Source organism: Heptranchias perlo, chromosome 9 (assembly GCF_035084215.1).
Source record: "Heptranchias perlo isolate sHepPer1 chromosome 9, sHepPer1.hap1, whole genome shotgun sequence".
Lineage (NCBI taxonomy): Eukaryota > Metazoa > Chordata > Chondrichthyes > Hexanchiformes > Hexanchidae > Heptranchias > Heptranchias perlo.
In genome coordinates this window covers 37,861,791-37,883,642 of record NC_090333.1, presented here as the reverse complement: position 1 = coordinate 37,883,642, position 21,852 = coordinate 37,861,791, and the positions used below count along the sequence as shown (strand labels likewise).

At 41.8% G+C, this 21,852-nt stretch overlaps 1 protein-coding gene across 2 annotated transcripts in view; it reads right to left on the bottom strand.

The window, feature by feature from the left end:
- The window catches only part of eps15 (epidermal growth factor receptor pathway substrate 15), a 160,312-nt gene that overhangs the window by 49,140 nt on the left and 89,320 nt on the right, over window positions 1-21,852 (bottom strand). For both annotated transcript variants that reach the window (XM_067990232.1, XM_067990233.1), the window contains exon 14: window positions 7,297-7,458. In XM_067990232.1, coding sequence (XP_067846333.1) covers window positions 7,297-7,458 — 162 coding nt within the window. The remainder of the gene's footprint in view (window positions 1-7,296; window positions 7,459-21,852) is intronic.

Below are 21,852 nucleotides of genomic sequence, written 5' to 3'. Positions count from 1 at the left end.
GAATGAAAAAGCTATCAAAAAAAGCCTTGCAAAATTTTTAAACGGGCACATATGAAAATTAGCTCTTTAGAATGCAATACAAAAACATTGGCGATTTCTTGAAGTTTACTTTTGAATTAATTTAATCACATTTGATTACCTTAACAATGTTATATTCTTCTTCTGATAATTTTGCCTTTTGGGGGGGGGGGGGGGGGGGGGGAAGAGAAGAGGAGGTGGTGGGATGAAGGGGCAGATCCTGAATGATCTTTGATGGATGCTTTACATTCTAAAAATAAATACTGCTAAAATACTCAATAGGAGGGGTCAACCTTCTTGCATATTCTATTCACTATGAAAGCACACAAAATCAAAAATTTGGCTCAAAGTATCTCTCCCCCAAGGCCCTTCAGCTGGAGTACAATTACAATGCTGGTGACAGCGCTCCTCATGTCTTCCCACTATTGAACAATAAGGGTGCTCCTTGAAGATTATCTTCAATTGCCATTCTATTTTTGTTTCAGGACAGTTCTGCACAATCACTGATCAAAACAGATAACCACTACTATCATTTACATTTCTGCGACAAGAATCTGCAGTCTCATAACTCCTCCTCTTCCTGTGATGAAGTGTCTGTATACTGCTCAGTATTACTCTCCAACTTCGAGAGACACAAGTGAAAAAACAGTAGACTACCTTTCTGTGACACAGCTGATTTAAGTCACTAAGTCACTTACTTGACCATGCTCATTCTTAAATCACTACTTGGTACAGAACAGAATTACTTTGGGAAGTCTGTCCCATCTTATTTTATGATTAAAGGAAAGCATCCCACAGTACATGAGTGACAACTGAAAAATAAGTTCATATTAGAATCCTGTAATTGCTAATTTACAAAATCTTGCAAACTGTGGCTGTCACCATAAATTAGAATGGAATTTACTATAGAAGCAGTTTAGTTTATCACTAATTCCGAATGTCAAGAAATCAGTCTTAATCCAGCAAATCCAATCAATCTTGGTCTTTCAACTGCACCATGAATAGCAGACAGCTGCATTTGTCTAATTTTCATTGTTAAAATTTCTAATTTTAAAATTACCATGCCAACAAAACCACAGTCAGAAACTTACATATAATTAAAATGTTTGAAGAACTTACTTTTATATATCAACAAGAGTCTGATTACAAATGTATTCAATTTCGTCAGTTTTTTAAAAATTTTTTCATGGGATATGGGCGCCCCTGGCAAGGCTGGCATTTATTGCCCATCCCTAATTGCCCTGAAGAAGGTGGTGGTGAACCGCCTTCTTGAACCGCTGCAGTCAGTGTGGTGAAGGTTCTCCCACAGTGCTGTTAGGTAGGAAGTTCCAGGATTTTGACCCAGTGACAATGAAGAAACGGCAATATATTTCCAAGTTGGGATGGTGTGTGACTTGGAGGGGAACGTGCAGGTGGTGTTGTTCCCACGTGCCTGCTGCTCTTGTCCTTCTAGGTGGTAGAGTTTGGGAGGTGCTGTCGAAGAAGCCTTGGCGAGTTGCTGCAGTGCAACCTCTGGATGGTACACACTGCAGCCACGGTGCGCCGGTGGTGAAGGGAGTGAATGTTTAGGGTGGTGGATGGGGTGTCAATCAAGCGGGCTGCTTTGTCCTGGATGGTGCCAAGCTTTGTGAGTGTTGTTGGAGCGGCACCAATCCAGGCAAGTGGAGAGTATTCCATCACACTCCTGACTTGTGCCTTGTAGATGGTGGAAAGGCTCAATTTCGTCAGTGTTCATTCAGACAGCAAAAAAGAATGCACTTAGAAGTACAATATTTAAAAGATCAACTTGAATCTCTCCCTATTAACAGCTCTGTGACTACATCCCAAGTTGATGTAATCAGCAATAGCAGTATTTATATAGTACCTTTAACGTAGAAAAACATCCCAAGGTGCTTCACAGAGGCGTAATTAGACAAAAATGAGTGCCACAACATAGAACGGGACATTGGAAGGGCTTGGTCAAAGGTGAGTTTAAGAAGAGTCTTAAAGCATTAGAGGGGAGAAGTTTAGGGAGGGAATTCCAAAGCCCAGGTGGCTGAAGGCACAGCCACCAATGGTAGGGCAAAGGGAGAGGACATTCAAAAGGCCAGAGTCAGAAGGTGCATTCTGGAGGAGGTTATGTAGATAAAGAGGTGAAAACCTGTGAAGGGATTTAAACATGAGGATGAGAATTTGAAATTCGAGACATTGGAGGACCAGGAGCTAATGTAGGCCAGCAAGAATAGGAATGATGGGTGAGCATGACTTGGTGTGGGATAGTATATGGGCAGCAGATTTTCAGATGAACTGAAGTTTACAGAGCATGGAGGATGGAAGGCTTACCAGGAGAGGCATTGGAATGGTCAAGTCTGGAGGTTCAAAGGTATGGATGAGAGTTTCAGCAGCATATGGCCTAAGGCAGGGGCAGAGGCAGGTGAAGTTACAGAAATGAAAGTAGGTGGTCTGTGATGGAGAGGAAATGGGGTGGATAGCTCATTTGGGGTTGAATAGGAAGCCGAGGTTGCAAACGCTCTGGTTCATCCATCCATGCAAAAACATATTTCAGGGTACTGGGTGCAGCCCTTTGGGATCAGAGTTTGGATAGGATGAAAATCCGCTCTCTGATGACAGGATCCTGTAGGAAATGATTTTGGACAATGTTAACTCATTTTCCATTGGACAGAACTCATAGCATAAAGGTGTTTCATAATTTAGCACTAAACTGCCAATCTCACCCAAAAAGGCCATAAGGATGACTCGTGCAAAAAATTAAGCAGTCAAAATGCTGCACTAGGAGGTGCTCTTCTGAGCAGAGGCATATTTTTGAGAGACAGTGGAGGGAGCTTTACCCAGCAGCTTGTTGTGATATTGCTAACTTGGGGGTTCTCAACGAGACACTGGATGCCCAAAATGGAGAAGTGTTCTGTGCCCGAGCACCATCTCTTAACTTAATGAGTGCAAATATTCAGCAAAAAATAGTATATTTCAGACGTAACGTATTTGGTGTGTGGCCTGTTCATGAACAGAGAACTTTGCAGCACATTGTTTTGGCTCTCAAATACAACATTAAAGGCACAAGGATTTGTAGGGTAGTGATTTTAGTTAACACCATTCTTTTCATTTCTGGAATTTAGATTTAAATCCAGCTCAGATCTGTGGCTTGGCTGCTTCCCCACTCTCCAGTGCCTGTATGGATCCCAAGTTGGGCAATCTCAAACCAGCTCTGTAGGAACCAAGCCCACAACATAAAAACTAGCAAAAATGCAAACAGAGTGACAAATTTTGGGCAGAGAAGTTAATAGCAAGAGAAACTCAGTGGTGCAGTGGGTTAGATACTGGTCTTTCTTCTCAGGGGCCTGGATTCAAATACAGCTGTAATGGTCCTATGCGAAATGAGTTCGGACAGACTCAGTCCAGTTCCTAGTGAGTATGGGCCCTGCAACACAAAACTCTAATTGGCTGTCATACAACTAAGCAAAATCATTTGATAGTGTATCCTCCCAGTAGCCATTCTCTCATTTGCGATAATTTTCCAATGTCAACAAACTTAAGTTATCTCATAGTTAGAAAGTGTTCTCGAGCCAATATTCTAAGTTTTTAACAAGACACCAATAATAGTAATAACAACATAAGAAATAGGAGCAGGAGTAGGCCATACCGCCCCTCGAGCCTGCTCCACCATTCAATAAGATCATGGCCGATCTTTGACCTCAATTCCACTTTCCCGCCTGAACCCCATATCCCTTGTTCCCTTAGAGTCCAAAAATCTATCGATCTCGGTCTTGAATATACTCAATGACTGAGAATCCACAGCCCTCTGGGGGAGAGAATTCCAAATATTCACGAACTTCTGAGTGAAGAAATTCCTCCTCATCTCAGTCCTAAATGTCCAACCCCTTATCCTGAGACTATGCTCTCTAGTGCTAGACTCTCCAGCCAGGGGAAACAGCCTCTCAGCATCTACCCCATCAAGCCCTCTTACAATCTTATATGTTTCAATGAGATCATCTCACATTCTTCTAAACTCCAGAGTGTAGGCCCATTCTACTCAATCTTTCCTCAAAGGACAACCCTCTCATCCCAAGAATCAATCTTGTGAACCTTTGTTGCACCACCTCTAAGGCAAGTATATCCCTCCTAAAGGTAAGGAGACCAAAAGTATTGCAAACAGTACTCCAGGTGTGGTCTCACCACAGCTCTGTACAGTTGCAGCAAGACTTCCTTACACTTGTACTCCAACGCCCTTGCCATAAAGGCCAACATACCATTTGCCTTCCTAACTGCTTGCTCTACCTGCATGTTAACTTTCTGTGTTTCGTGTACATGGACACCCAAGTCTCTCTAAACACCAACATTTAATAGTTTCTCACCATTTAAAAAATATTCTGTTTTTCTATTTTTTTTCTACCAAAAAGTGAATAACTTCACATTTCCCCACATTGTGCTCCATCTGCCACCTTCTTGCCTACTCACTTAACCTGTCAATATCCCTTTGCAGACTCTTTGCGTCCTCCTCAGTTTACTTTCCCACCTACCTTTGTATCGTCAGCAAACTTGGATATATTACACTCTGTCCCTTCATCTAAGTCATTGATATAGATTGTAAATAGCTGAGGCCCAAGCACTGATCCCTGCGGTACCCCTCTAGTTAGAGCCTGCCAGCCCAAAAATGATCCGTTTATTCCTACTCTCTATTTTCTGTCCATTAACCAATCCTCAATCCATACTAATATATTACTCCCAATCCAATGAGCCCTAATCTTGTGTAACAACCTCTGACGTGGCACCTTACTGAATGCCTTTTGAAAATATAAATATACTACATCCACTGATTCCCCCTTATCTACCCTGCTAGTTAAACCCTCAAAAAACTCTTAATAGATTTGTCAAACATGATTTCCCCTTCATAAAACCGTGTTGACTCTGCCTAATTAAATTAGGATTTTCTAAGAGCCCTGTTTCTAAGTCCTTAATAATAGATTCTAGAATTTTCCCTACTACTGATGTCAGGCTAACTGGCCTGTAGTTCCCTGTTTTCTCTCTCGTTCCTTTCTTGAATAGTGGGGTTACATTTGCTACCTTACAATCCACGGCAACCATTCTAGAATCTAGGGAATTCTGGAAGATCAAAACCAATGCATCCACTATCTCTATAGCCACCTCTTTTAAAACCCTAGGATGTAAGCCATCAACTCCAGGGGATTTGTCAGCTTTTAGTCCCATTAATTTTTCTAAAACTTTTTCTTTACTAATATTAATTACTTTAAGTTCCTCCCTCATTAGACTCTTGGTTCCCCACTATTTCTTGTATATTTTTTGTGTCTTCTACTGTGAAGAGAGATATGAAATATTTGGTTCACGTCTCTGCCATTTCCTTATTCCCCATTATAATTTCTCCTGTCTCAGCCTCTAAGAGACCCACGTTTACTTTCGCTAATCTCTTCCTTTTTATATTCTTGTAGAAGCTCTTACAATCTGTTTTTATATTTCTTGCTAGTTTATTCTCATATTCAATTTTCTCCTTCTTGATCAATGTCTCGGTCATTCTTTGCTGATTTCGAAAACCCTTCCAATCCTCAGGCTTACTATTCTTTTTGGCAACATTGTAAGCCTCTTGTTTTAATCTAATACTATCCTTAACTTCTCTAGTTAGCCATGGTTGGATCACTTTTCCTGTGGAGTTTTTATTCCTCAAAAGTATGTATATTTGTTGGGAATTCTGAATTATTTCTTTAAATGTTCGCCATTGCTTATCTACAGTCATATATTTTAATCTAATTTCCCAATCTACCTTAGCCAATTCACCCCTCATAACTACATAATTGACCTTGTTTAAATTTAAGACCCTAATTTCAGACTCAACTACATCACTCTCAAACTCAATATGAAATTCTATCACATTATGATCACTCTTCCCCAGAGGATCCTTTATTATATTACTAATGAATCCTGTCTCATTACACAATACTAGATCTAAAATAGCCTGTTCTCCAGTTGGTTCCTCAACATATTGTTCTAGAAAACTGTCTCGGATGCATTCCATGAACTCGTCCTCCTCGTACTTTTGCCAATTTGGTTCGCCCAGTCTATATGAAGATTAATTCCCCTATAATTATTGTATGGGGGACTTTAATCAGGCAGATCATTTAAAGTACCCAATAATTCACATGCTTTTTTGCACTTTTCAAAATAGAAAATATTATACGCCCAGATTCTACACCATCATGCCTAAAAAAAACCCAACCGAAGGTTTTTATCTTGATAATTGATGACAAGGTTATCCAGTACAGGTTACAATCAGTAGGAGGGATCCTGACTGATTGCATTTCTTCCTCCTCCTCCTCCCCACACCCAAGCCCAATGACATGGAGGTCAATTCTAAAGCTTTTGTCCAAGATCACATAACTTCGAACAGACCAAGGATCAAACTGAGAACTTGTAGTAGACCAGCACATAGTGCATTTACCTACTAAGTCATTGAAGAAACTGTGGATTGAAATTTTTACTGCACCTATCCATACCTGAATGTTGTCTTGAGTTGTTCTGCACAATATTCATTGTTTAACAGAGTCTTTCAGCTACATCATTATCACTTAAAGTACTGTTAAAGCTGCAGAGTCCTAAAAACTTTGCAGGATTATCTTTTTTCACATACATACAGCAAGCTAACAAAACAATTTCAGCCTGGTATAGTGTAAGTATTCAAATAGCTGAACTCTGTTCTTTGCCTCAGAGCTCCTAAAAACAATCTGAACCCAGGGGGACAAAAATGCAGAAATCAGCACCAAGAATACAAAATCCGTGCCTTGCTAAAATTCATCTGCCTATCACAATTTGAGTATCCTCCTTGTGGGTGGCACTAAGGAGATAGTTTAAACTTAAATTGCTGTCTTCTTCCAAAAAAAAATTCCTCTTTTTGTCTCCCTTGTGACACACGCAACACTGGCCAAGCCAACTGCTCTCCCGAGCTTTTGTCAATTACACTCTTGATTTTAGGTTTTTATTGCAGTCACTTGCCATCACATTTCCCCTCCCTTTGATTGAAGAGTCTCACTTCCAGTCAGCACCTACTTGTGACAAAGTTTGAGAGAGTGTGAAAATTAGGCTGCACTATCTGGATCGAAATTTTAAATGGTGGAGTTCTTCAGCTTTTGCTTAGAAGCTAAAATAATGTGACAATTATGTGGTGATGTGGCTATAAGTAGCCCTAAAACCTGAAGTTGAATGAACTCCACAACAACAAGCAATGGTAACACATTGATCAGTGTCGCTCACATAATTATCTGTACCAGGACCTACCAACTGTGTCTCTTCAGTACATTTCTGCCTGATGTCATTAAGCTGATCCTCCAGTTTGTTTTTCTGTTGATCCAAGCCACTGAGCACTTCCTGTACCTCTTGCCTCTGCTCTTGCAGCTTCTGGAGGTTCGTGCTCTCTTTATCAACTTCATCTTGGAGATCCTGGAGACAAAACATTCACCCAGTATAAAAACACATTTTATTAACAAAAAAAGTTTTAAAAATATACACGTTTAATGTAAATGCCTGTTCATCTATAATCTGCACAACATAAATTGAATTTCACTACCTGGAGCTGTTTCTTGAAAACGTATAAGATATGATGCAACTTAAGAAATTTATTTTTTCAGCAGGTTTCAGTATCCGAATGAATTCTGTGAACTGCTGCCAGCATATTTATAATTTTTATACATACATCAATATAGTTCTATTTAATTGAATAAAGCCATCATTTCATTTTCCTTTACTGCCTATTAATCTGAGTTAATTGAGTTGTCTGTTTATCTGCTCACAGGTCTTTGTTGTATTTTAATTATGCAATATTAAATTCTATTGAATATTCACGCTGGCAAATTTAGGAAGTCATAAACCAATCACTAGCTGTGAGCATTTTTGTAGTTAGTTTTTGAAAGAACTGAAATCCCATTTAGCTTGGCCAATTGCGCTATTAGATTTTGTTCTTTACTGCTGTACCAGTACTGTAATTACAAGTCTCCTTCTCTCTTCTATCTCCCCAAAGGCACAGAGCAGCTATTTTTTATAACTATACTGGCTGTGGACTCTGTTCTCATTTTACTGTAATATAACCCAAGGACTGCAGTATCATCCTGCATTGAAATTGGAATGCTATTTTTAATCCCGAGAACACTTTTGTATAAAGGTGTAATCTATAACTTTAATTACATTTTAATCCTACTTCTAAAAAGCCAACAGCACAAGTCTTTAGGAAAAGCATTTACTGATGTTTTGTGACAAATTGTAACGCACCTTCAACCTTCAGATTTTCACACAAAAGATACGATTACCCTGCAGTACAATTATTTCACAAAATAGTTAACTGTGGGTTTCACTCTTTGATGTTTTCACAGATATGCACTGCAATAGTTCATCAAAGATTAGGCTCTTTAGATTATCCATAATACACTGGACAAGTTTTGCTGCACCTTTCTTTGCCTTCAAAAAAAACTATCTTTTCCCTAGTTTTTTGCTCGGTGTTCACCTTTTCCCCTTATCCCCAAGGCATTCTTTTACAATAAGCATAGTATAAATACATGTAAATGTTGAAGCTTTAAGTCTCTACACAAATCAGAATGCTAAGTATATTAAATTCAGCAACTAAAAAACATTATTGCAATTTTCTTCTAATTCATTTATTCTGAATACTTACATTTATAAAGCACCATATCATATCTCAGAAGCAAATCAAAGCATTTCAGATACAATGAATTACATTTAAGAACTGTAAGTCTTGTTGGGTTGCTGTACATGGGTTACATTTTGCACACATCAAGATCCCACAAACATGAGATGAATGACCAGATAATTTGTTTTTGGTACTGTTGGTTAAGGGAGGAATTTTGGCAAGGACACCAGGTAAACTCCCTGCTCTTTGTTGAATACTGCTATAAGATTTTCAGAAGTCACCTGAAACACTAGAACAGGCAAATGGATCCTCAGTTTACCATCTCATCCAAAGGGTGGCACCTGCAACAATGTAGTGCTCCCTCAGCACTATATTGAAGCATCAGCCTAGTTTATGTTCTCAGGTTCTTGAGCAGGGCTTGAACCTACAGTCAGCGCACCACCAAAATAAACCAAAATGACACCAGAGCCACTTGGCTCTGAGTCTCATTAGAGACTTGATCCAGACATGGACGCAAGAGCGAAGTGCCAGAGGAAAGGTAGGAGCAGCTGCTTTCAACATCAAGGCAGCATCTGACCAAGTATGTCACCAAGGAGCTATAGCAAAACTGAGGTCAATGGGGGTCTAAGAGAACATTTTCCAGTGGCAGGAATCATTCCTGACACAAGGAAAATAGTTGTGGTTGTCGGAAGTCAGTCATCACAGCCCCAACAACAACTTGCATTTATATAGCGCCTTTAACGTGGTAAAACGAAGCCCCAAGGCGCTTCACAGGGGCTTTTATCAAACAAAATTTGACATTGGGTCACATAAGGGGATATTAGGTCAGGTGACCAAAAGTTTGGTCAAAGAGGTACGTTTTGAGGAGTGTCTTAAACGAGGAGAGAGGGGTCGAGGCGGAGACGTATAGAGGGGGAATTCCAGAGCTTAGGGCCTAAGCAGCTGAAGGCATGGCCGTCAATTGTGGAGCGATCTGTAGGAGTTCCCCAGGGAAGTATCTTCAGCCCAACCTCATTCATCTGTTTTATCAATGACCTTTCCTCAGTTATATCGTTTTGAGTTTGGTGACACTTCCACAGTATAAATCTGGTTGCAATGTTGAGAGACCCCAGAACAAGCGCAATTGGAGGATACTTGCATTTGAGAGTCGAGGGCATGGCCTGTTTTGTGAGCGGAGATTCGTTCGGACGGAAGGTTTGATGGACAGGCATAAAACATTGAGGAGGCTTGGGCGTACTGTAGTTACATGCATAACTCACTTACGCCTAAAACTCCGCAATCTTTTAAGCCACGTAATTTGATCGCACCCAGATTACGGTTCTACCTGGGTACAAATGCAGACCTCTCTTGTTACAAATGAACTGGCTAAACTTGGCTTTAGTCCACAAACCATAGTGAGACGTGTCTGACATTGCAGCATCCTCTAGCACGGCACAGAATTTTTAAGACTGCAGACTGCAAGTCTGGTAACTGTATATAGTACAATCAAGCCCACCTATGCCATTGAATCAATATAAAACTAAACACAACAGTTGTCGTCTTATGTTCCAAAGTCAGATCGACATATTTAGGAAGTAACTGGTAAATGCTACATTACAGAAGAAAGGATTTATTTGTTTATAGTTTCAGAAACTTAGGGTAAAAAAAGCCAACTGAAACTGGAGATATCGATCCTTGTGACACTTCACATAGCAAAGTAGAATGGCCTGTCTTTAGGTGCTTTTCTTCAGATCGTATCAAAGGTGATATTGAAGCCTGTCAGCATAGGCTTTAGATGGACAGCACACCAAATCGATGGGATAAACAAAGGGCACAATAATCCAATTATTCATTAAAAAAGGACAAAAGAATAGTCCACATTTGTCCCTACATAATCTATTAGTTCAGTTCACCATCTTTTAGCTCTGCCAATTAAAATTCATTCAAAATGTTTTTCGATGGACAAAGCTTTTAGATAAAAGCTGATTGCTATTACTGACAAGTATAATCTTTTCATACATACACATATTAGAATAGGCTTAGACTAGGAACAACATTATTTACATGCAAGGCAATAACTTTTGGATATGACGTATGGGTTAGTAAGCTTGCCTGTCATGAATAATCCTCAACAGCTTCAAATTACTATAACAGAACACAAAAAGAAATAAGCAACTCTTATTAGTTACTGATACTCAAAGAATGGCATTCTTGCAGTTTTAGCAAAATATTTATTCATAGTAATTATTCTTTAAACTGGGGGATACCTCTATCATCCAATCTTCTATATTATATAGACAGAGAAATGCATTTTGGTTTATGAATAATAAATTTACACAAAAGCCACAGGACAATTTTGAAGTCGTGTTTCAGAATTTGATAAAACAGTACACTTCAGCCAAGTATTAATGATTCATAATCCATATGATGGTACAATATAGCATCCAAATGAATGAAACATCCCAGTATCATTACAAAATAAATGTCCACAATATCCCAGCACATTTAATGCAATGCTAAAACATGTTACAGCAGAATCTCCATAAAGGATAAGAAAACCAATCCCTTTATCCATTCCTGGCAAAATATTGTAAAGCATGAGGAACAAATTACTAAAGTACAGGCTCCTAATTAGGAAGGGAGTGGAGACAGGCTTGGACCTGGCACTGGATAGAAATCCTATCTAAGTCACCATTGCAGAAAATGAAGACTTCAGCTGGGCAGGCCAAGTGGGCTTTGTCCATTCCTCCTACTTTCCATCATATACCAATCACTGACTGAGAAGGCAGGCAATCTGCTCCCAAACTTAGGCTGGTAGGTGAACAGTAATTTTTCGTTCTTCCTTCCTATCTTGTGCAGCACTTCTGGCTTCTGCTTAAATCTTCTCCAATGATGTGGCAGAAACTTGGAACTCAGTGTGTGTGGAATCACAATTTCAAAACCACAGACCATTCCTGGCACAGCATATTAACATGCCAACCACACTATGGGGTTCACTTCATTATTCTTCTCATAAACTGCAATATTATGAAGCGATTTTCAACTTATGCTGTAAACAAAACCATTGTCACACAGTGAAAGCCAGAAATTCAACATTTCAAAAGAAAGAAATTGTACTTGATATTACAGTGATTTATCTTATTAAAATCGTATGTCTGCACAAACTTCCCGTCCACAAAACCTTACTTCTAGTCACATTCTGTGTCACAACTTTGCGTCAACTTTTGCCATTATAAATTCTTGTGTACATTTATAATAGAAACAGCCTAGTATTAGCCTTGGCTTAACAATGGCACTCTTCCCTCTGCAGATACTACAGCGTCTTCACCGAGTGTAATTACAGTGTGACAAGTTTACTTTGGCAGTTTCCATTATAAAAAGTTGATGGTTAGTGTGGGCCGATGCAACAAGGTTTTTAATATGTTAGTAGACAATCTCCCAGGTGATGCACATGGATAGAAGACCAAGTGTGGGAGTTCGGTGAAGTGGGGGAAGGAGGTTCTGCTTTGCCTTGCTTTTCCTAACTTTTTCCCCAGAGCGGCAGTGGACCTGAGTAGAAGACTGAGATTGGGGAATAAAAGCAGCAGCAGACCTGCAACAAGAGACAACGACTGTGCGACGTCACAGGTGAGGCAGGAGAGTCAGAGAGGTGAGCAGAGTATAAAAGGAGAGACCGAGAGCGGGAGGAGAGTCTGAGAGTCCAAGGCAAGTCATGGTAGCACAGCTCGCACCCGTGATATGCTCCTCCTGCACTATGTGGGAAGTCATGGACACTACCAGTGTCCCTGGCGACCAGGTGTGCAGGAAGTGTGTCCAGCTGCAGCTACTGGCTAACCGTCTTTCGGAGCTGGAGCTGCGGGTGGATTCACTGTGGAGCATCCGCGATGCTGAGACTATCGTGGATAGCACATTCAGTGAGGTGGTCACACCGCAGGTAAAGATTACGCAGGCAGAAAGGAAATGGGTGACCGCCAGGCAGAGTAAAAGGACTAAGCAGGTAGAGCAGGTGTCCCCTGGGGCCATCTCCCTCTCAAACAGATATTCTGCTTTGGATACTGTTGGGGGAGATGGCTTATCAGGGGAAGGCAGCAAGAGCCAGGTTCGGGGCACCACGGGTGGCTCTGCTGCACAGGAGGGGAGGAAGAAGAGTGGCAGGGCTATAGTGATAGGGGATTCAATTGTAAGGGGAACAGATAGGCGTTTCTGCGGCCGCAAGCGTGACTCCAGGATGGTATGTTGCCTCCCTGGTGCTAGGGTCAAGGATATCACGGAGTGGCTGCAGGGCATTCTGGAGGGGGAGGGTGAACAGCCAGTAGTCGTGGTCCATATTGGAACCAACGACATCGGTACAAAAAAGGGATGAGGTCCTGCAAGGTGAATATAAGGAGTTAGGAGATAAATTAAAAAGCAGGACTTCAAAGGTAGTGATCTCAGGATTACTACCGGTGCCACGTGCTAGTGAGTATAGGAACAGGAGAATAGACAGGATGAATGCGTGGCTGCAGGGATGGTGTAGGAGGGAGGGATTTAGATTCCTGGGACATTGGGACCGGTTCTGGGGAAGGTGGGACCTGTACAAGCGTGACGGGTTACACCTGAGCAGGACCGGGACCAATGTCCTCGCGGGGGTGTTTGCTAGTGCTGTTGGGGAAGGTTTAAACTAGAGTGGCAGGGGGATGGGAACCTGAGCGGGGAGTCAGAAGAGAATAAAGTTGAGAGCAGCAAGAGAGGGGAAGACCCAGGGGAAATCTACATTACAAATAGTACAAACAGTTGTTCAAGAACAAGTGAAAGGGAAAAGCGTAGAGCAGTGGAAAGAAAGTGTACTTTAGGCACGACAGATAAAATAAAAACTAGAAGGCGTAAGGCGATTAACCCAGCATCAAAGCTGTGGCAGGGGGTTGGGAACCTGAGCAGGGAGACAGAGGAAAGCGTGTCAGGAAGGGACAGAAGGTATGGAGTAAAATGTAAAGTGTTAAAAAAGGAAAAAGCAGGAACTAAGTGTCACAAAACATATTTTAAAGTTCTTTATCAGAATGCACGTAGCATTCGTAACAAAATGGACGAGTTAACGGCACAAATAACTACGTATGGGTATGATCTTGTGGCCATTACAGAAACATGGCTGCAGGGTGACAACGACTGGGAATTAAATATGCCAGGTTATTTAACAATCAGGAAGGACAGGCAGGAAGGGGAGGTGGGGTGGCTATGTTAATAAAGGAAGGAATCACTAATACAGAAAACTGATATTGGGACAAAAGATCAGGACAATGAAACAGTTTGGGTAGAGATAAGGAATAATAAGGGGGAAAAAACACTAGTGGGCATAGTATATCGGCCTCCTAATAGTTGGAACTCTGCTGGAAGAAGCATTAATCAGGAAATAGTCGGGGCATGTAATAAGGGAACAGCTATAATTATGAGGGATTTTAACGATCATATTAACTGGACAAATCAAATTGGGCAGGACAGCCTTGAGGAAGAGTTTATGGAGTGTATTAGGGATGGATTTCTTGAGCAGTATGTAACTGATCCTACAAGGGGGCAGGCAACCTTGGACCTGGTCCTGTGTAATGAGCCAGGATTAATTAATAATGTCCTAGTTAAGGATCCCCTTGGAATGAGTGACCATAACATGGTCACATTCCATATCCAATTAGAGGGTGAGAAGGTTGGTTCTCAAACAAGCGTACTGAGCTTGAATAAAGGAGACTATGATGGTATGAGAGCGGAATTGATTAAAGTGGACTGGGAAAATAGATTAAAGGGTGAGACGGTACATGAGCAGTGGTGTTCATTTAAGGAGTTATTTTACAACTTTCAAAAAATATATATTCCACTGAGGAAAAAAGGGTGTAAAAGAAATGACAGCCATCCGTGGCTAAGTAAAGAAATTAAGGATAGTATCCGACTAAAAACAAGGACATATAAGGTAGCCAAACTTAGTGGGAGGATAGAAGATTGGGATGTCTTCAAAAGACAGCAAAAAGTAACGAAAGGATTGATTAAGAAAGGGAAGATAGATTATGAAAATAAATTAGCAAAAAATATAAAAACAGATAGCAAGAGTTTCTACAGTTATATAAAAAGAAAAAGGGTGGCTAAGGCAAACGTAGGTCCCTTAGAGGATGAGACCGGGAAATTAATGGTGGGAAACATGGAGATGGCAAAAATGCTGAACAAATATTTTGTTTCAGTCTTTACGGTAGAGGACACTAAGAATATCCCAACACTGGACAAACAGGGGGCTCTGGGGGGGGGGGGGGGGGGGGGGAGGAGCTTAATACGATTAAAATGACTAAGGAATTGGTACTCAGTAAATTAATGGGACTCAAGGCGGATAAATCCCCTGGACCTGATGGCTTCCATCCTAGGGTCTTGAGGGAAGTGGCAGTAGGGATTGTGGATGCTTTGGTAACAATTTTCCAAAATTCTCTGGACTCGGCAAAGGTCCCGGCAGATTGGAAAACTGCTAATGTAACACCCTTATTTAAAAAGGGTAGTAGGCAAAAGGCTGGAAATTATAGACCAGTTAGTCTAACATCTGTGGTGGGTAAAATTTTGGAGTCTATTATTAAGGAGACAGTAGCAGAACATTTGGATAAACATAATTTAATAGGACAAAGTCAGCATGGCTTTATGAAGGGGAAGTCATGTCTGACAAATTTGCTTGAGTTCTTTGAGGACATAACGTACAGGGTGGATAAAGGGGAACCAGTGGACGTAGTGTATTTAGACTTCCAGAAGGCATTCGACAAGGTGCCACATAAAAGATAATTGCTCAAGATCCACAGGATGCACTGCAGCAACTCGCCAAGGCTTCTCCGACAGCACCTCCCAAAGCGCGACCTCTACCACCTAGAAGGACAAGAGCAGCAGGCACATGGGAACAACACCACCTGCACGTTCCCCTCCAAGTCACACACCATCCCGACTTGGAAATATATCGCAGTTCCTTCATTGTCGCTGGGTCAAAATCCTGGAACTCCCTTCCGAACAGCACTGTGGGAGAACTGTCACCACACGGACTGCAGCGGTTCAAGAAGGCGGCTCACCACCACCTTCTCAAGGGCAATTAGGGATGGGCAATAAATGCTGGCCTCGCCAGCGACGCCCACATCCCGTGAACGAATAAAAAAAAAAGATTAAGAATCACCGGATTGTGAGTAATATTCTGGCATGGGTGGAGGATTGGTTATCTAACAGGAAGCAGAGAGTTGGGATAAATGGTTCATTCTCGGACTGGCAACCAGTAGCCAGCGGTGTTCCGCAGGGGTCGGTGCTGGGTCCCCAACTCTTTACAATCTATATTAACGATTTGGAGGAGGGGACCGAGTGTAACATATCAAAGTTTGCGGATGATACAAAGATGGGAGGGAAAGTAGAGAGTGAGGAGGACATAAAAAACCTACAAGGGGATATAGACAGACTGGGTGAGTGGGCGGAGATTTGGCAGATGCAATACAATATTGGAAAATGTGAGGTTATGCACTTTGGCAGGAAACATCAGAAAGCAAGTTATTATCTTAATGGCGAGAAACTGGAAAGTACTGCAGTACAAAGGGATCTGGGGGTCCTAGTGCAAGAAAATCAAAAAGTTAGTATGCAGGTGCAGCAGGTGATCAAGAAGGCCAATGGAACGTTGGCTCTTATTGCTTGGGGGATAGAATATAAAAACAGGGAGGTATTGCTGTAGTTATATAACGTATTGGTGAGACCGCACCTGGAATACTGCATACAGTTTTGGTGTCCATACTTAAGAAAAGACATACTTGCTCTCGAGACAGTACAAAGAAGGTTCACTCAGTTAATCCTGGGGATGAGGGGGTGGACATATGAGGAGAGGTTGAGTAGATTGGGACTCTACTCATTGGAGTTCAGAAGAATGAGAGGCGATCTTATTGAAATATAGAAGATTGTGAAGGGGCTTGATCGGGTGGATGCGGTAAGGATGTTCCCAAGGATGGGTGAAACTAGAAGTAGGGGGCATAATCTTAGAATAAGGGGCTGCTCTTTCAAAACTGAGATGAGGAGAAACTTCTTCACTCAGAGGGTAGTAGGTCTGTGGAATTTGCTGCCCCAGGAAGCTGTGGAAGCTGCATCATTAAATAAATTTAAAACTAAAATAGACAGTTTCCTCGAAGTAAAGGGAATTAGGGGTTACGGGGAGCGGGCAGGAAATTGGACATGAATTTAGATTTGAGGTTAGGATCAGATCAGCCATGATCTTATTGAATGGCGGAGCAGGCTCGAGGGGCCGATTGGCCTACTCCTGCTCCTATTTCTTATGTTCTTATGTGTCATCTACAGGTGAAAGGAGGTTAAAGGGAATGGGATAATTGGACCAAGGAAACAGGCGTAATTCAGTTCCCCATATCATGTCATGCATTCTATCCTTCTTTTGATAATACTTCGCCAAAAACTACGGCAATTTGGGAAGCAAAGAAGCACATTTAGCTGGAGCATTTATGAATTTTTCTAGGTATCGGCTTAGGAACTGGAGGCACAAAACTGAGGTGCTACAGCGCCCCCACTGACAAAGGGGTGTAATTAAAGCATGATCATTTACTTGGACAGTTTCCATTATAAATGTGAACTTAGAAATTTACAATAGAAGTGCATACAGAAACATGTTTTTAATATATTAATATAGATACGTTGTATTTTCTTATTTTCCCCCCATTCTAACAGCTTCTCCTGATCAAGCACTGTGTGAAATTATTTTTAAACCCCTTAATTGGTTCTGGCTGCACCACCCTGTTTATTAATGGTGGCGCTTGGCCCTGCTTGCTTCCTGCACCCCAGATAATATTGAATTATTTATTTATTCTGCACCACCGGAAATCCAAAAAACAATTATTGCTCCCCTGTTAAAACTCCCAGGACAAGGACAGGGCAGACAAATGCTTCAGGTCTCCCACGAACATGAACCACTGACATGCAGTCAACAGCGAGTCCTGGGCCTGCTGATACACTACCCTGGAAAGGATCTATGCAGACTAGTGTAGCCACTGATACACCGCCAACAAGCGGCCCTGATCCTGCTCCGACTGCGCACCACACCAGACAAAATACAAGCATCAAGAGACTCTAGTACATGGCTAACAGGGAAATCAAGGCCCACTGTCACCATGCACCACCACAGACAGGATCCTCATCTTCCGCTGGCCCATCAGTTTACTCTCAATCATCAGTAAAGTGATGGAAGGTGTCGTCGATAGTGCTATCAAGCGGCACTTACTCACCAATAACCTGCTCACCGATGCTCAGTTTGGGTTCCGCCAGGACCACTCGGCTCCAGACCTCATTACAGCCTTGGTCCAAACATGGACAAAAGAACTGAATTCCAGAGGTGAGGTGAGAGTGACTGCCCTTGACATCAAGGTAGCATTTGACCGAGTGAGGCACCAAGGAGCCTGAGTAAAATTGAAGTCAATGGGAATCAGGGGGAAATCTCTCCAGTGGCTGGAGTCATACCTAGCACAAAGGAAGATGGCAGTGGTTGTTGGAGGCCAATCATCTCAGCCCCAGGGCATTGCTGCAGGAGTTCCTCAGGGCAGTGTCCTGGGTCCAACCATCTTCAGCTGCTTCATCAATGACCTTCCCTCCATCATAAGGTTCGCAAGCGTTCAAATAATGAAGCAGTCCGAGCCCGCATGCAGCAAGACCTGGACAACATCCAGGCTTGGGCTCATAAGTGGCAAGTAACATTCGCGCCAGACAAGTGCCAGGCAATGACCATCTCCAACAAGAGAGAGTCTAACCACCTCCCCTTGATATTCAATGGCATTACCATCGCCGAAACCCCTACCATCAACATCCTGGGGGTCACCATTGGCCAGAAACTTTACTGGACAAGCCATATAAATAATGTGGCTACAAGAGCAGGTCAGAGGCTGGGTATTCTGCGGCGAGTGACACACCTCCTGACTCCCCAAAGCCTTTCCACCATCGACAAGGCACAAGTCAGGAGTGTGATGGAATACTCTCCACTTGCTTGGATGAGTGCAGCTCCAACAACACTCAAGAAGCTCAACACCATCCAGGACAAAGCAGCCCGCTTGATTGGCACCCCATCCACCACCCTAAACATTCACTCCCTTCACCGGCGCACAGTGGCTGCAGTGTATACCATCCACAGGATGACTGCAGCAACGCGCCAAGGCTTCTTCGACAGCACCTCCCAAACCCGTGATCTCTACCACCGAGAAGGACAAGAGCAGCAGGCACATGGGAACAACACCACCTGCACGTTCCCCTCCAAGTCACATACCATCCCGACTTGGAAATATATCGCCGTTCCTTCATTATCGCTGGGTCAAAATCCTGGAACTCCATTCCTAACAGCACTGTGGGAGAACCTTCACCACACGGACTGCAGCGGTTCAAGGCGGCGGCTCACCACCACCTTCTCAAGGGCAATTAGGGACGGGCAATAAATGCCAGCCTCGCCAGCGATGCCCACATCCCATGAACGAATAAAAAAAAAGCCTGGACTGGGAGTGGAACAACAAAATGGAGCTCGAAAGATGTGATCGACAGGGCCCAGCATGGGAGTAACATTGCCTCAGTCCTTAATGAAGGCTTGGATTCATGTTACTAACTTGCCCAGCATCATACAGCTCTGGAGTAGCCAGGCTACTGTGAATGATCCTTATCCAGAAGCCTACAACTGATACCTGCATGTGTCTATTCAACTGACCCCCTGTGCCCAATCTCTTCTTCTACCTTCCCCTCCTCTCCCACTCACTGCTGCTATCCTTTCCCCCATTGCTGTCCGTGATCTCTTCCTCTTCTCCCTCTTCCCGCCACCCCCCCCCACCTTCACCTTTTGCCCCTCTTCCTAGCTCTCCATGTAGAAGGATGACTGATAAAAACAGCTTTTTAAAAAAAAACTTCTGCAGTGCAATTTGGGGGACAGTAACTACAGTAAGTGTACTACGCACATATTGTGAATTATTAGTCTAATAAAAGGTTACTGCTCAAAGTCACTACTTTTAAAACAATTGTAAACAATTTTACAACACCAAGTTATATTCCAGCAATTTTATTTTAAATTCACAAGCTTTCGGAGGCTTCCTCCTTCGTCAGGTGAACGATGTGAAAATGAAATCCTCGAAATGAAATCGCATTTATAATTCACAGAACAATGCTTGGTGAGTACAGACAGTTTTTTCAACTGCCCGTTGCCAAGGCAATCAGTGTGCAGTCTGTACTCACCAAGCATTGTTCTGTGAATTATAAATGCGATTTCATTTCGAGGATTTCATTTTCACATCGTTCACCTGACGAAGGAGGAAGCCTCCGAAAGCTTGTGAATTTAAAATAAAATTGCTGGACTATAACTTGGTGTTGTAAAATTGTTTACACTTTTAAAACAGATAACCTTCCACAACCTCTCCTTTTATCCCCCTCCTCCTCCTCCAGCCCCAAGGCAGCCCTACTAGAACACTGCAGTCAAACTGTTTTTGAAGGTGGTTTCTATTAGAAGGCAGTCAAAAACAGCACAACAGCAGCAAAATTAGTCAAAATTAAGTTCAGAGTTTGAAAACAGGCCAAAAAACACCCAGAGGTTAATCAGCAATCTGAAATGACAAACCAGCAACTAACCTGTAAGTAGTGGATGATCCCTTTAAATAATGCTACTGAAGGATCCTGCTCGCCTGTTAGCACCACAAGTTGCTGGGCGAGTCAGGCGCTGGGGCAGCCAAATATCAGAAAGGGGCCCTACAACAAGCATAGGACCTGTAGCTAAATATTTTGAGTCGCCATTTTAATAGTTCTGGCATACGCCCTGGATGTCTTCAGAGAAGCCTGATTCAATAGGGCTTCTGGCTCACAATGAGCGCGCATGCTACGCCCATCATATTGGATGGTTAGGTGCCCGTTTTGCACCTGAAAATCGGGTGCGCGCCATCAAATTTCTCAGCCATGATTTCCAGCACACCTATCTGTGAGCTACAAGCAAGTTCATCAATTTCAAGAAAACTTCACTGAGAAAGGCACTATTCCAAAATGTTTCAAATTCCATGGTCCAAGGTACAAAAAGGAAAAGTTAATGAAAAATAACTTTCAAATGTAAATACAATCAGAAACATGAATTCTTAAATTATTTAAGGAAATGCAGCAACTCAGACTGTACCTGCTTTGAAGCTGAACCCCAGGCAATCTATTTCCCATGCTTCTATCAATGTTGCGTTGTAAATGCCGATTAGAGGGTGTGAGAGTAGCAGCTCAGGTTTCTGTACAGTACATTCCCACAACGTAAAACCCAAGATCAGGAACTCATTGTGCAGAGAATCATGATACAAACTCAGAACTACCAGTCAATTGCAGAATTCATTGGAACCCTAAGGCATTGGGCCAGTGACCTGCCAACTCCATCTTACAAAATATTTTTCAATTACAGAGGTTGGTAAGTGAGTGTTCAAATAAGATGGACATTTTAAGATAAACTGTACAGCTTCAAGCACTGTACGAAGGACAGTGGAATATTTTTTTAAATCAAAATTTAATACGTAATACTGCCTAAATTGTTAGAAATCAGACTTGAAACAACCTTTCCAAATGCAGCTCAATAGTTGATTAAGTCTTATTGAGATGAGAGAACAGGATGAAAAATTCAGCTGCAAGAGGAGTTTGATAAATTGCCAATATGGATTACATTGCTGCTCTAAATCCCACTGTTTTTCAAACCAGCCGTTCTAATCCAGTTAGAATGAAATCACTGATTATTTAATGCACCTGAATTTCAGACTGAAGAGTTTTTCTGGTGCAACTATTAAAAAAAAACTGAAATTAAATTATTTTTTCTGAAAACAAAAAACATTGTGAACTGTTTAATAAATCATTCCAGAATCCTATTATATAAAAAATTCTGTCCACATTACGTGAAACTCATTATTTAATGTTTCTGTTGATCTATGCAAGTAATTTATTTTAAAATAGAAGTTCTAGTGCTTTTCATACCACAGAGCAAGCAGGACTGTGACACTGCAATTTAGTTATCAAAATATTTACATTATTTATATGGTTTAGTGCGATAAATGCAATGCCCTTTAATTCAACCCACTACAGGAGGGGGATTTTAAATATTTAGTAATCTACTTTCACTCACTGTGTACATTTACAAAGAACTGAGTTACAGCTAAATGGATAATCAAATATAATATATAAAAGGCTAATGAAGTTTATAATGAATGAATTAGACA